Source organism: Bos taurus, chromosome 6, assembly GCF_002263795.3.
Source record: "Bos taurus isolate L1 Dominette 01449 registration number 42190680 breed Hereford chromosome 6, ARS-UCD2.0, whole genome shotgun sequence".
In the NCBI taxonomy this organism is placed as follows: domain Eukaryota; kingdom Metazoa; phylum Chordata; class Mammalia; order Artiodactyla; family Bovidae; genus Bos; species Bos taurus.
In genome coordinates, this window is record NC_037333.1 from 68,915,693 (window position 1) to 68,930,607 (window position 14,915).

Below are 14,915 nucleotides of genomic sequence, written 5' to 3' on the forward strand. Positions count from 1 at the left end.
ATCAATAGTGGAAGATGGGTCCCTTTTCTCCATATTCTCTCTAGCATTTACTGTTTGCAGATTTTTTTGATGATGGCCACTCTGGCTGGTGTGAGGTGATACTTCATTGTACTTTTGATTTGCATTTCTCTAATAACGAGTGATGTTGAATAATTTCTATGTTTTTAACAGGAAGATTCATTCACATGATTGAAAATACAAAACACACAAGTATATAATATATGTAATAAGACATCTTCTACCATCCTCCACCTTCATTCATTTCACCAACTTCTCAGCAAGCTCTGGCCATCTAGTACCCCTCTACAAAGGCAGCCAATATCATCAGTTCCTTGTGCACTTTCCAGGCATATTTAATGTATCACAAGCAAATGTGAATACATATCTCCCCCTTTCTAACAAATGGGTGTGCTATACCTTGCTAATTTCATTTGAAGTATGTCGTTGAGCTCATTGCTTATTAATATATAAATGGATTATTCAATCTTCATCCTATTTCAATAGCTATATATTATTTTATAGTATGAATATACCACAATCTACTGAACTGATAAGATATGAAAATTATTTCCAGTCTTATTATTAAAAATGCTGCTATGACAAATTAATGTAATATATCATTCTACATGTGTACAAAATACATCTAAGAAATAAGGTCTTAAAAGCAGAATTTCTGGGCCAATTTTGCTATATTTAGCTAACACGATGTGACTGTTTTAAATATTCAATAATTAGAGTCTAGGGACTTTCCTAGCAGTACAGTGGTTAGGAGTCCACCTTGCAATGCAGAAGATGTGGGTTGGATCCCTGGTTAGGGAACTGAGAACCCCACAAGCTAGGGGGCAACTATGCCCATGCACCACAACTAGGACTCAATGCAGCCAAATAAATGACTAGAATCTTGACATCCCCATATTAACCTCTCCTATGCTCTGGATTGACGTCACCTCTCTTAGTCTTCAGCTTCTCTGTCTCACAGATCTTGCCCTAGCAGCACCATCACCATCAAACAAACTCTCTTGATGAGAATTCCCTGGCAGTCCAGTAGTTAGGACTCCATGCTTTCACTCCTGAGGGCTCATGTTCACTCCCTGGTCAGGGAACTAAGATTCCCCAAGCTGCACAGCATGGCCAAAAACAAATAAACCAAAAAACCAATCAACAAACAAAACAAAACAAAAAAACAAAAGCAATCTCTTGAGTGCCAGGTATTGTTCTAGGTAGGGGGTCTGCTGCTGCTGCTACTGCTAAGTCGCTTCAGTCGTGTCCGACTCTGTGCGACCCCATAGACAGCAGCCCACTGGGCTCCACTGTCCCTGGGATTCTCCAGGCAAGAACACTGGGGTGGGTTGCCATTTCCTTCTCCAGTGCATGAAAGTGAAAAGTGAAAGTGAAGTCACTCAGTCGTGCCCGACCCTCAGCAACCCCATGGACTGCAGCCTTCCAGGCTCCTCCATCCATGGGATTTTCCAGGCAAGAGTACTGGAGTGGGGTGCCATTGCCTTTTACAGGTAGGGGGTATAGCTGCAAAGAAAACAGACAAATATCCCTCCTTCCAGAGGACTCTCTAGTAGTTCACTCTGTAGGTCTCTAGGAAAGGGACAGAAAAATACACAACATCAGCAAGTTCATTAGAAAGTTATCTGGGCTGAGGAGGAAAACTAGCTAGAGAGAGAAAGGAAATATGAAGGTCTGAGAAGGAAGGAAGACAGGAAATCAGGGCAGGTTTATATCTACAGGCAGAATGATCTAGGAAATCAAGAGGAAAGTCCTGTGGCAGGAAAGTGAGTGCCCTACTGGAGGAAGAGAAAGGAAGCAAGCGTAGCTGTAAGAAGCGAGGAAGGAGGAGAGAATGAAAGATGAGGCAGGCACACGTGGTGCTATGGGAGGAAAAGTGGGCACTGGACAGAGTGCAACCAGCTGCACTGGGGGTGTGGGGCTGAACCAAGGCAGGGGCACCAAGAACAGACACAGTCAACGCAGGTAGGGCATGAGGGAAAGCGTTCTTCAGGAACTGAAAGAGTGTAGGTTAGGAGACTGGAGCTGGGGCAGAGGATAGAAACCCACTTCAACCAAAGGTAAACATGAGAACAGAAAAGATCCTGCCTCTTTCTTGAACAATATATTCCACATAACCCAGTGACCAGTGGACAGGAACTGGAAGGCCATGTTATAATGCATCTAAGTTATCAAATTTTCATCTGCATAGGTCATAATTTTAATTGCTGTAATTATAAAAAACCTTTTATAAAAATTATTTTAGCAATCAAGTTTGCCTGTTAAGGTTTATATCCTAGTGAGAGACTTGGTTTTAAAAGATTATTCCACTGCAGTCACATTATTTATCGCCAAACAGCCATCTGTTTTGCCTTTTAGTACTGACTTTTTAATCCTCACACTCATTTCACTAAGAACTTTCTTGGGGGTGGCACTGGAGATAGTAGTGACTGTCATTATTCTGATGGAAGTATAGTAGACACTAGGTTGGCTGTAATTGATTTCAATATCTCTTTACAAAGAAATTAATCAGCATGATTCCTTCAGTCTTCAAAGCAACTATAAAGAAAATACCATATTTTCTCCTAATTATTGTTTTATATTTTTATTTGGTTATAATTTTCTCACTATTTTTTTATGGGAATGCTCTGTTTTATCTGTTCAAATTTTCTGTAAGTCTACAATAGTTCTATTTTTCTCTTTATCATCTGCGACCTGCCTTCTGGTCTCACTATGTCACCAAACTTGCTCTCCTTAAAGTTTTCTTTAGATCTTTCTAGAATTCACCACTGCCTTGGATATTTATGACTGCACTCTGATACTTGAGTGGCACTGAAAACTGATATTCTATGCAATACTCACTCATAGTCTAAAGAGAGGAAAAGGCACCCATTAAAAACACAGACCAGGAGTGGAAAAGACATATGCTCAGGATCTCTCTCCCTCCTTTTGATAAACATTCCAGTTTTCCTTTGAAGAACTATCCCTCTGCCATGCCATATGATCCTGGCACAAATCTCAGTCAGCATAAACTGCTCCCAACCCCTACTGGCCCCGAGTTAGGCCAATCTTACTTTTTCCCCTGGAATCTGAATCTTAGGTAGAGTGACTCAAGACAGAAAACAGTTGAAATTCAGTCTCTCTTGTGTCAATGACTGGAAGAGCTTTTCCTGAGCTCTTGGTCCCAGCTCTTGGCTCAAGAGCTCTTGGCTCTTGAGTTCAGTTCAGTTCAGTCCCTGTCATGTCCAACTCCTTGTGACCCCCATGGACTGCAGCACACCAGGCCTTCCTGTCCATCACCAACTCCTGGAGCTTGTTCAAACTCATGTCCATCAAGTCGGTGATGCCATCCAACCATCTCATCCTCTGTCGTTTCCTTCTCCTCCTGCCTTCAATCTTTTCCAGGTCTGTTTCAATGAGTCAGTTCTTCGCATCAGGTGGCCAAAGTATTGGAGTTTCTGCTTCAGGAACTGTACTAATCCATTCCAAAATCTGATTAACCATTCTTCCTTTGATTCTGTTAGCTTTCCAATCCCCTTTAATAAATTCCCTTTTTGCTGAAATTAGTCAAAACTGATTCCTGTTGTTCATGTAACCATTATGTTGAACACATAGGCTTCCCCAAATTAAATCATGAAATAGCTTTGTGTTTTTCTCTCTCATTGTTTATTTATAGCTATTCATGAGGCTAGATTTTCTCTGGCCCCTGCATACATAGTACATAAATTAACACAGTGCCTCGAAGTCAAATATTCTGGGCTCAAATTCTAATCCTATGTCCTACTAGTTACTTAATGTCTCTTTGTCTTAGTTTCCTTATACAGAATAAAAACATCTACCTCATTGGGTCATTGTGAAACTTAAATGACTTCCCCAATGCCTGGCATGTATAATAGTAAGTCCTGAAAAATGCTAATTAAGCTGATGCAGTGAAGGTCCAGTGATGGTCCTGTGACTGTCTTTATTTCTCACAACCCATCACATTAGGCCCTGACTGTCCTTATTTCCATACCCATCTTCATGCTGGCCCTCTCTCCTTTTCTGAATTCTTCAAGACATAACTAAAGTAAGCATCACCACTTCCACAATGCCCACACTGATCTACAAAGGCCACATTAACTTGATACTTCACTTATAGGAGTCATAATCTATAGCAGACACATGAGTCTTAATTCTGTATCATTCTATTATTTTTTAATTGTATCTGTGTGTAAATCATGGCTACCCAACAAGAAAGTGTTCCTTGAAGGCAAGAATGACATTTCATATTACTTTATGTCCTCCATATTACTTAGTCCAGAGTAATGCTCAAAGTAAGCCCTTAATAATAAAGTTTTAAATTGCCCTCTGAGAAGCTAAAAATATTTCCAATAATAATTACTTCTGAGTTTGTATAGCTTCAAGCCATCAGGCCGACATTTTAGCATATATGCTGCCAAGCACAAGCCGTTGTTTTTATTGTGTGTAAGAGCACACAAAAAGACAGGGACCGAACGTTCTGTTTTCTTCATACACTTGCCCATACACACTAGGCATCCAATAAATGTTATTAACTGTCTACAAAAAAGCTGAAAATCTCAGGAGCTGAAGATTAATCCCAACTATGACAGGAAATTCCAAACACATCTATTACTATTAACACTGGAAACTATACAGCTGAAAGGTCCTGCTTTGTTTAAAACTTTAAAACTTGGGAGGTGAGGGAAATAGCTACTCAAACACTTTTTTCTCTTGAAATATATATTTTTTCTCATAAAAACTGCTGATGAAGGAAGAAGTAGGAAAGGTAATTCCTGTTTCTTTTCATTGTCATGTTTCTGGAGTGATTTTTTTTTTTTTTTTTTTGGGAACTCTGCATAATACAAAATACCCCACCTTCTTTCTCTGATTTCTCTAACCATGTGCAAAAGTATACACAGAAATAAAAACTTTTCCCACTGATGCCCAAGAGTATATTATTTACATAATAAGATGGCACTGTTTCAGAGCTTTGTGGGCAGTATTTTCGTCATGTGGAAGAGTCAGCTAGGAAAGAGAAGTTGAGTAAGCCTAGCCTCAACTCCATGTGAAACTGTCTGAGGAATGGAGATGTATAAATTGACTCACTTAGCTGACCCTGGGAACAAACTTTTATTACATGTAAATAACACCTTTTCAAAATTCTTTACTTCTTGGCTTACATTGTTTAACAAACATGATTATTTCAAAGTTTAGAAAAATTATTTTTTCTAAATGTTATCCACTATAAATTTTTCAACCAGACTAACCAATCCATTCTGAAGGAGATCAGCCCTGGGATTTCTTTGGAAGGAATGATGCTAAAGCTGAAACTCCAGTACTTTGGCCACCTCATGCGAAGAGCTGACTCATTGGAAAAGACTCTGATGCTGGGAGGGATTGGGGGCAGGAGGAGAAGGGGACAACAGAGGATGAGATGGCTGGATGGCATCACTGACTCGATGGACATGAGTCTGAGTGATCTCCGGGAGTTGGTGATGGACAGGGAGGCCTGGCATGCTGCAATTCACGGGGTCCCAAAGAGTCGGACACGACTGAGCGACTGAACTAAACTCAACTGAACTCTTCATTGTTTCCTTTCTACAGGAACACTCCAGAAGAGAAAGAAAAGGAAAAGAGGGAAAAAAACCACACATCTTACTTGGATTGTGCAAGACAGCCAGGTACAACCACATTCTGATTTTCCTCCTCATCTTGGAGTGCAGTGAGCTCCACCATGTTAACCATCACATCATTGGTGTGGCCTGGAAGCTGGGGAAGCACTGCAAGGATCTTCTCCACCAAGTTATCTCCATGATGTCCTACAGCCCCTATTTAAACAGACAAGAAAATATGAACTCGCAAAATAGGAGGAAAAAGAAGCTGTTACAGAAATCAGTAACACAATCCTAACATTTTGCCGTTGGTAACACTAACCAGGTTCACAATTACCTAGACAATGTATGTCTTGTGTGTTGGACTTAATTGTCCCTGAGGGCAGGCACTATGTCTGCTCTGGTTACTGCCATATTTCCAGGACTTGGCATAGTGCCTACACATGGAAGGCATCAACAGGTATTTAGTGAATAAACAAACAGTCAACATTTGGTAGGTCAGGTAGATGGTGTCATAAGATGACACTATCTTGAAACTTTCGAGCCAAAAAGATTTTCTTAATTTTACTGATGAAGACTTTAAGACTTAGAAGGGCTTAGTGACCTGACCAAGAATAGCAGATCTCCCCTTTGCTAGTAGCTTATCTTCATAATGGCAATTTACCTAGTCCATTCTCTACATAAAGGCAACTTGGCAGCTGGTAGGTTTACTAATTATTTGTTAGATGAAGAAAATAACAAATGAATGAATGGAAAAATTTGTACTGATAGAAGGATTTATAGAGCATTTTCTATTTACCAGGCATTGCTCTAGGTGCTTTACATATATTAACTCCTTTAATAACAAATGAATTAACAAGCTCAAATTAAAATCAAGACCAATTACAAAGCTTAATGCTTTTCCATAAGGCCAAGTTATCTTTCCAAAAGTTATCAATGCTTGAAAGATACCATTTCAACAACCAGCTGTTGTTGTTGTTCAGTTGCTGTCATGCCCAACTCTTGTGACCCCATGGACTGCAGCAAAACAGACTTCCCTGTCCTTTACTATCTCCTGGAGTTTGCTCAAACTCATATCCATTGTGTCAGTGATGCCATCCAACCATCTCATCCTCTGTTGCCTCCTTCTCCTTTTGCGTTCAACCCTTCCCAGCATTAGGGTCTTTTCCAATGAGATGGCTATTTGCATCAGGTGGCCAAAGTACTGGAGTTTCAGCTTCAGCATCAGTTCTTCCAATGAATATTCAGGGATGCTTTCCTTTAGGATTGACTGCTTTGATCTCCTTACAGCCCAAGGAACTCTCAAGAGTCTTTTCCAGCACCACAGTTCAAAAGTATCAATTCTTCGGCAATCAGCTTTCTTTACGGGCCAACTCTCACTTCTGTACGTGACTACTGGAAAAACCATAGCTTTTACTATATGGACCTGTATCGGCAAAGTGATGTCACTGCTTTTTGAAATGCTAACTTTGTCATAGCTTTTCTTTCAAGGAGCAAGCATCTTTTAATTTCATGGCTGCAGTCAACACCTGCAGTGATTTTGGAGCCTTAGAAAATAAAATTTGCCACTGCTTCCAATCTTTCCCAATCTTCCAATCTTTCTGTTTGCCATAAAATGATGAGACCGGATGCCATGATCTTATTTTTTTGAAAGTTGAGTTTTAAGGAAGCTTTTTCATTCTCTTCTTTCACCCTCATCAAGAAGCTCTTTGGTTTCTCTTCACTTTCTGCCATTAGAGTGGCAACAATGGATGTGACTGGCCAAATCAGCTTGTTTTGATCTCACTCACTTCAAATCAATTAACACTTGATTTCCTAATGTCTTTCTATCTATATCTCTTTATTGTATTTGCCATGTCATATTAATTGGGTAGAAGAACTAGGTAGAAAAGACTACACCAGAAATGCAAGGAATCACTATCACCACCTTCATCATCTTCATCAGAATAGCTAATATTTATTGAGACCTGGTCAAACAGGAGATGGAAGTGGTCAAACAGGATATGGAAAGAGTGAACATTGACATTCCAGGAATCAGCAAAATAAAATGGAGTGGAATGGGTGAATTTAACTCAGATGACCATTATGTCTACTACTGTGGGCAAGAGTCCCTGAGGAGAAATGGAGTAGCCACCATAGTCAACAAAAGAGTCCGAAATGCAGTACCTGGATGCAATCTCAAAAATGACAGAATGATCTCTGTTCATTTCGAAGGCAAATCATTCAATATCATGGTAATCCAAGTCTATGCCCCGACCAGTAATGCTGAAGGAGCTGAAGTTAAACGGTTCTATGAAGACCTACAAGACCTTCTAGAATAAACACCCCCAAAAGATGTCCTTTTCGTTATAGGGGACTGGAATGCAAAAGTAGGAAGTCAAGAAACATCTGGAGTAACAGGCAAATTTGGCCTCGGAGCACAGAATGAAGCAGGGGAAAGGCTAACAGAATTCTGCCAAGAGAACACACTGGTCATTGCAAACACCCTCTTCCAACAACACAAGAGAAGACTCTACACATGGACATCCCCAGATGGTCAACACCGAAATCAGATTGATTATATTCTTTGCAGCCAAAGACGGAGAAGCTCTATACAGTCAGCAAAAAGACCAGGAGCTGACTGTGGCTTGGATCATGAACCCCTTATTGCCAAATTCAGACTTAAACTGAAGAAAGTGGGGAAAACCACTAGACCATCCAGGTATGATCTAAATCAAATCCCTTATGACTATACAATGGAAGTGAGAAATAGATTTAAGGGACCAGATCTGATAGACAGAGTGCCTGGTGAACTATGGACGGAGGTTCATTACATTGTACAGGAGACAGGAATCAAGACTATCGCCAAGAAAAAGAAATGCAAAAAAGCAAAATGGCTGTCTGAGGAGGCCTTACAAATAGCTGTGAACAAAAGAGAAGTGAAAAGCAAAGGAGAAAAGGAAAGATATACCCATTTGAATGCAGAGTTCCAAAGAATAGCAAGGAGAGATAAGAAAGCCTTCCTCAGCAAGCAATGCAAAGAAATAAAGGAAAACAATAGAAGAGAAAGACTAGAGATCTCTTCAAGAAAATTAGAGATACCAAGGGAACATTTAATGCAAAGATGGGTTCAATAAAGGACAGAAATGGTATGGACTTAACAGAAGCAGAAGATATTAAGAAGAGGTAGCAAGAATACACAGAGGAACTGTACAAAAAAGATCTACATGACCCAGATAATCATGATGGTGTGATCACTCACACTCACCTAGCGCCAGACATCCTGGAATGTGAAGTCAAGTAGGCCTTAGGAAGCATCACTATGAACAAGTCTAGTGGAGGTTATGGAATTCCAGTTGAGCTATTTCAAATCCTGAAAGATGATGCTGTGAAAGTGCTGCACTCAATATGCCAGCAAATTTGGAAAACTCAGCAGTGGCCACAGGACTGGAAAAGGTCAGTTTTCATTCCAATCCCAAAGAAAGGCAATGCCAAAGAATGCTCAAGATCAGATCAGATCAGATCAGATCAGTCGCTCAGTCATGTCCGACTCTTTGCGACCCCATAAATCGCAGCAGGCCAGGCCTCCCTGTCCATCACCAACTCCCAGAGTTCACTCAGACTCACGTCCATCGAGTCAGTGATGCCATCCAGCCATCTCATCCTCTGTCCTTTCCTTCTCCTCCTGCCCCCAATCCCTCCCAGCATCAGAGTCTTTTTCAATGAGTCAACTCTTCGCATGAGGTGGCCAAAGTACGGAGTTTCAGCTTTAGCATCATTCCTTCCAAAGAAATCCCAGGGCTGATCTTCTTCAGAATGGACTGGTTGGATCTCCTTGCAGTCCAAGGACTCTCAAGAGTCTTCTCCAACACCACAGTTCAAAAGCATCAATTCTTCGGCACTCAGCCTTCTTCACAGTCCAACTCTCACATCCATACATGACCACTGGAAAAACCATAGCCTTGACTAGACGGACCTTTGTTGGCAAAGTAATGTCTCTGCTTTTGAATATGCTATCTAGGTTGGTCATAACTTTCCTTCCAAGGAGTAAGTGTCTTTTAATTCCATGGCTGCAGTCACCATCTGTGGTGATTTTGGAGCCCAGAAAAATAAAGTCTGACACTGTTTCCACTGTTTCCCCATCTACTTCCCATGAAGTGGTGGGACCGGATGCCATGATCTTCATTTTCTGAATGTTAAGCTTTATGCCAACTTTTTCACTCTCCATTTCACTTTCATCAAGAGGCTTTTGAGTTCCTCAAACTACCACACAATTACACTCATCTCACACACTTAGTAAAGCTCAAAATTCTCCAAGCCAGGCTTCAGCAATACGTGAACCATGAACTTCCAGATGTTCAAGCTGGTTTTAGAAAAGGCAGAGGAACCAGAGATCAAATTGTCAACATCTGCTGGATCATCGAAAAAGCAAGAAAGTTCCAGAAAAACATTTATTTCTGCTTTATTGACTATGCCAAAGCCTTTGACTATGTGGATCACAATAAACTGTGAAAAATTCTGAAGGAGATGGGAATACCAGACCACCTAACCTGCCTCTTGAGAAACCTGTATGCAGGTCAAGAAGCAATAGTTAGAACTGGACGTGGAACAACAGACTGGTTCCAAATAGGAAAATGATTATGTCAAGGCTGTATATTGTCACCCTGCTTATCTAACTTATATGCAAAGTACATGAGAAATGCTGGGCTGGAGGAAGCACAAGCTGGAATCAAGATTGCCGGGAGAAATATCAATAACCTCAGATATGCTGATGACACTACCCTTATGGCAGAAAGTGAAAAACTAAAGACCCTCTTGATGAAAGTGAAAGAAGAAAGTGAAAAAGTTGGCTTAAAGCTCAACATTCAGAAAACGAAGATCATGACATCTGGTCCCATCACTTCATGGCAAATAGATGGGGAAACAGTGGAAACAGTGGCTGACTTTATTTTTGGGGGCTCCAAAATTACTGCGGGTGGTGATTGCAGCCATGAAATTAAAAGACACTTACTCCTTGGAAGGAAAGTTATGACCAATCTAGACAGCATATGAAAAAGCAGAGACATTACTTTGTCAACAAATGTCCGTCTAGTCAAGGCCATGGTTTTTCCAGTAGTCATGTATGGATGTGGGAGTTGTACTATAAAGAAAGCTGAGCACTGAAGAACTGATGCTTATCCAGAGACCAGCCAAGGACGGATCAAAGAGTTTTGAGGAGTCTACAGGGTAGAAATTCACTGAATCCAGAGCCAAAAATGAGTTAGGTGGTACAAAAAGTAGGGAAGGGAAAAAAGATAATATCATGATATAAATCTAAGATGCACATTCTGGGGAAGACTGGGAATCCCAGTCTTGACATAATTTTCATGAAAAAAAAAAAAAAGAACTGATGCTTTTGAACTGTTGTGTTGGAGAAGACTCTCGAGAGTCCCTTGGACTGCAAGGAGATCCAATCAGTCCATCCTAAAGGAGATCAGTCCTGGGTGTTCATTGGAAGGACTGATGTTGAAGCTGAAACTCCAGTACTTTGGCCACCGGATGAGAAGAGCTGACTCATTAGAAAAGACCCTGATTCTGGGAAAGATTGAAGGCAGGAGGAGAAGGGGACAACAGAGGATGAGATGGTTGGATGGCATCACCGACTCAATGGACATCGGTTTGGGTGGACTCCAGCAGTTGGTGATGGATAGGGAGGCCTGGCGTGCTATGGTTCATGGGGTTCAGAGAGTCGGACACGACTGAGTGACTGAATTGAGCTGATTGAGACCTGATGATGTACCAGATGTTAACTCCCGTACTATACATTTATTATCCACTTAATTATTAAAACAACTCTAATACACAGGTATTATTATGCTCAATGACACAGCAGAGAATTCAGTTTAAGTCACTTGCTCGAAATTATATATGCTGTAAATTACAGAGAAAGAACTCAAACACAGGAGGCAGATAACCACACTCTATTTAAAAAAAAAAAAACGAGCCATAAAAGTGACTCACAACAGAACCAGTATGAGTGCTTTTAAGGGGACTTCTGCTGTTAAAGAAAAGAGTTATTATTCCACCAGAAAAATATTCACTTATCAGGGCTGGAAGGAACCATATCTTATTTATGTTTTCTATGGTTTATGGTTGTCTCCCCAGCACTCAGACTATAACTTACTCATTAAATACTTGCTGAATGAATGCCTAGTGACTATTAGTGGCCCTGAGACCCACAGAAGAGTCGAAAGTCTCTAAGTGAATCCTATCTTTAACCCTGGAATGGAGATACTAGATTACCCTACAGCATCATGAATTTCACTTTCCACTAGTAACCTTCTCAATAATTTAAAAACTTCTCCTCATCAGCACAATAACTTTTCTTTGAACTCAGTGCCCAAATTCGGAGTCTTGCCCCTAAGTTATTCTCATCTGTCATTTGCCATTCTTAGACACATGGCACAAACAAGTTGTCTATGTGCCTTTCTTTCTTAACTTCTTTAGTGCCTACAGTCTAGCTGATACTCCTCCTCCCTATGCAAGCACAGGGGACTTTAGCAAGCCTCAATTCCTTACACTCTCAGCAAATTAAAACAAAAACTCTCATCAAATCTGGAAACTACTCTAGAAACTCTTCAACATGAGAAGTCAAGATACTTAATTTTCCTTAAGGTTCAGTAGCTAATAGCTGTTTTTACAGAACCAAAGTATTATTTACATCCTTAAAATATTATATACTAACACCCAAAATCGGAGAAGGCAATGGCACCCCACTCCAGCACTCTTGCCTGGAAAATCCCATGGATGGAGGAGCCTGGTGGGCCGCAGTCCATGGGGTCGCTAACAGTCAGACACGACTGAGCGACTTCACTTTGACTTTTCACTTTCATGCATTGGAGAAGGAAATGGCAACCCACTCCAGTGTTCTTGCCTGGAGAATCCCAGGGACGGGCAGCCTCGTGGTCTGCCGTCTATGGGGTCACACAGAGTCCGACACGACTGAAGCGACTTAGCAGCAACACCCAAAATAGCATAGAATATAGTTCCTGACAAATGGCTAATTCTAACCAACTCTCATTTACTTTGTTGTTGTTTTTCAGTCACTCAGTCGTGGCCGACTATTTACAATCCCATGGACGGCAGCATGCCAGGCTTCCCTGTCCTTCACCATCTCCCAGACCTTGCTCAAACTCATCCACTGAGTTAATAATGCCATTCAACCATCTCATCCTCTGTCACCTCCTTCTCCTCTTGCCCTCAATCTTTCCCAGCATCCTGGTCTTTTCCAATAAGTTGGCTCTTCACATCAGGTGGCCAAGGTACTAGAGCTTCAGCATCAGTCTTTCCAATGAATATTCAGGGTTCATTTCCTTTAGGATTGACTAGTTTGATCTCCTTGCTGTCCAAGGAACTCTTAAGAGTCTTCTCCAGCACCATAATTCAAAAGCATCAATTCTTTAACATTCATTTACTTTAGTGGCAGATAATAGGTTAGGTAGTAGAATTCTTCTGGGTTATATGTATGGCAAATTATTCTTATACTTACAGTCTTAGTCTTATATTAAAGGGGAAAACATACATTTCAAAGATATTAAATCATTTTAAAGGCATGTCATTAATTAATAATGGTAATAACTAACATTTTCCCCATCATGCACCAGACACTATTCTAGGAGCTGGACCTGTTAACTTATTTTACCCTGTTATTCTCAATTCACAGATCAAGAAACTGAGACTTTTAAGTTGAAACTCGCCCAAAGACTTATGACTAGGAAGGGCAGAGCTAAGGCCACTATGACTGCCACGTATGCCTATTACACACGCTAGAGAGTGTAATATTGAGGATCTGCCTCAATCCCCTCGCTCCTTACATATGTGATCCTGTGTAATGTAAATGTGAGCATGTCACATCACAGCTCAAAACCCTCCAACTTTCCTGTCATATTCAGGTTTTTACTCTAAGTCTCTAGTTTGCCCTACAATGCTTTCCTTCTGCCTATCTCTCCAATTTCATCTCACCTCACTGCCCTCCTTGCTTGCAGGGCAAGCTGAAGGAAGCCACACTGGACTCCTCAAACACGTCAGCATCTTCCCACCTCAGGTCCTTTGCACTTGCCATTCCCTGGGTGTTACGTATTTGATAGCCTGGTCTTTCGTGTTCTGTACCTGAGTCTTACACGTTCTATACCAAGGCTGTCATACATCTTATTTCCCCTCTCCTGTCATTCTCTGCTCAAAAGTCACATCCTGAGAGAGGTCTTCCCTAGCTATGCTACCTAAAATAGAAACACTATCCCTTTTTAATCTCTTATCTACTGTATTAGTTATATATTAAATAAGTAAATGGATGGATGATTTTATATTTTTCCAACAGCACTTTATGGTCATAATTTTCCCTGTTTACAAATGAAAAATCCCTCAAAAAGCTCAATTAGAACCAAACAGCAGGTAAGTCACTAAGCTAAGCCTTGAATTTATTATACCAGTCTAGATCTGACACTCACAACCTAGTCGGAGCCTTACATGGCTTCTCAATTGTTCTCATTACCTATGCTAATTTTAAACAATATCCTCTGAACCCTAAAAAAAAAGATGGTGGTGGTGGTTTAGTCACTAAGTCGTGTCCAACTCTTGTGATTCCATGGACTGTAGCCTGCCAGGCTCCTCTGTTCATGGTATTCTCCAGGCAAGAATACTGGAGTGGGTTGCCATTTCCCTCTCCAACATAAAGATATTGGTTGGTTATTTGGCATTTTGTGGAAAACCAGATGTGGGGGGAAAATATAAGTAACTTTTCTGAACACTAAGGCAGCACCAGAGTCCAACAACTGTGCTGAGTCTCTGAGGCTGCTAGCTTCTAGAGACCACATCAATGTCGTCTCTCCTATCCAGGATAAGAATAGCCTTTCACGTGAGAGAGATTATGAGCACAGGCTCTGGGGCAAGTTGCCAAGGTTCAAACCCCAACTCTTCCACTTACTAGCTGTATGATCTTGGATGAGTTCCTTAACTCTTCCATGTCTCTGTTTCCTCATCTGTAAAACGGGGATAATTATAGAAGAATTGTCATAAAAATTAAATGAATTTATCCCTTGTACAGCAAGGATGAGATGGTTGGATGGCATCACTGACTCAATGGACATGAGTTTGAGCAAAGTCTGAGGAATAGGGAAGGACAGGGAAGCCTGGCATGCTGCAGTCCATGGGGTCCCAAAGAGTCGGACACGACTTAGCAACCGAATAAAAACATATATGTACAGTGCTCAGAAAAGTAGTATGATCCCAAAGGTTAGCAATTATGAATAGTCTCAAATTTTAAGACCTTAATAAAACAATATACAACCA

The 14,915-nt window shown here is 40.8% G+C and overlaps 1 protein-coding gene across 2 annotated transcripts in view; it reads right to left on the reverse strand.

Annotated features, from left to right (window-relative positions):
• Positions 1–14,915, reverse strand: part of SCFD2 (sec1 family domain containing 2) — a 397,062-nt gene that overhangs the window by 376,733 nt on the left and 5,414 nt on the right. For both annotated transcript variants that reach the window (NM_001078005.1, XM_015471617.3), the window contains exon 2: positions 5,657–5,825. In NM_001078005.1, coding sequence (NP_001071473.1) covers positions 5,657–5,825 — 169 coding nt within the window. The remainder of the gene's footprint in view (positions 1–5,656; positions 5,826–14,915) is intronic.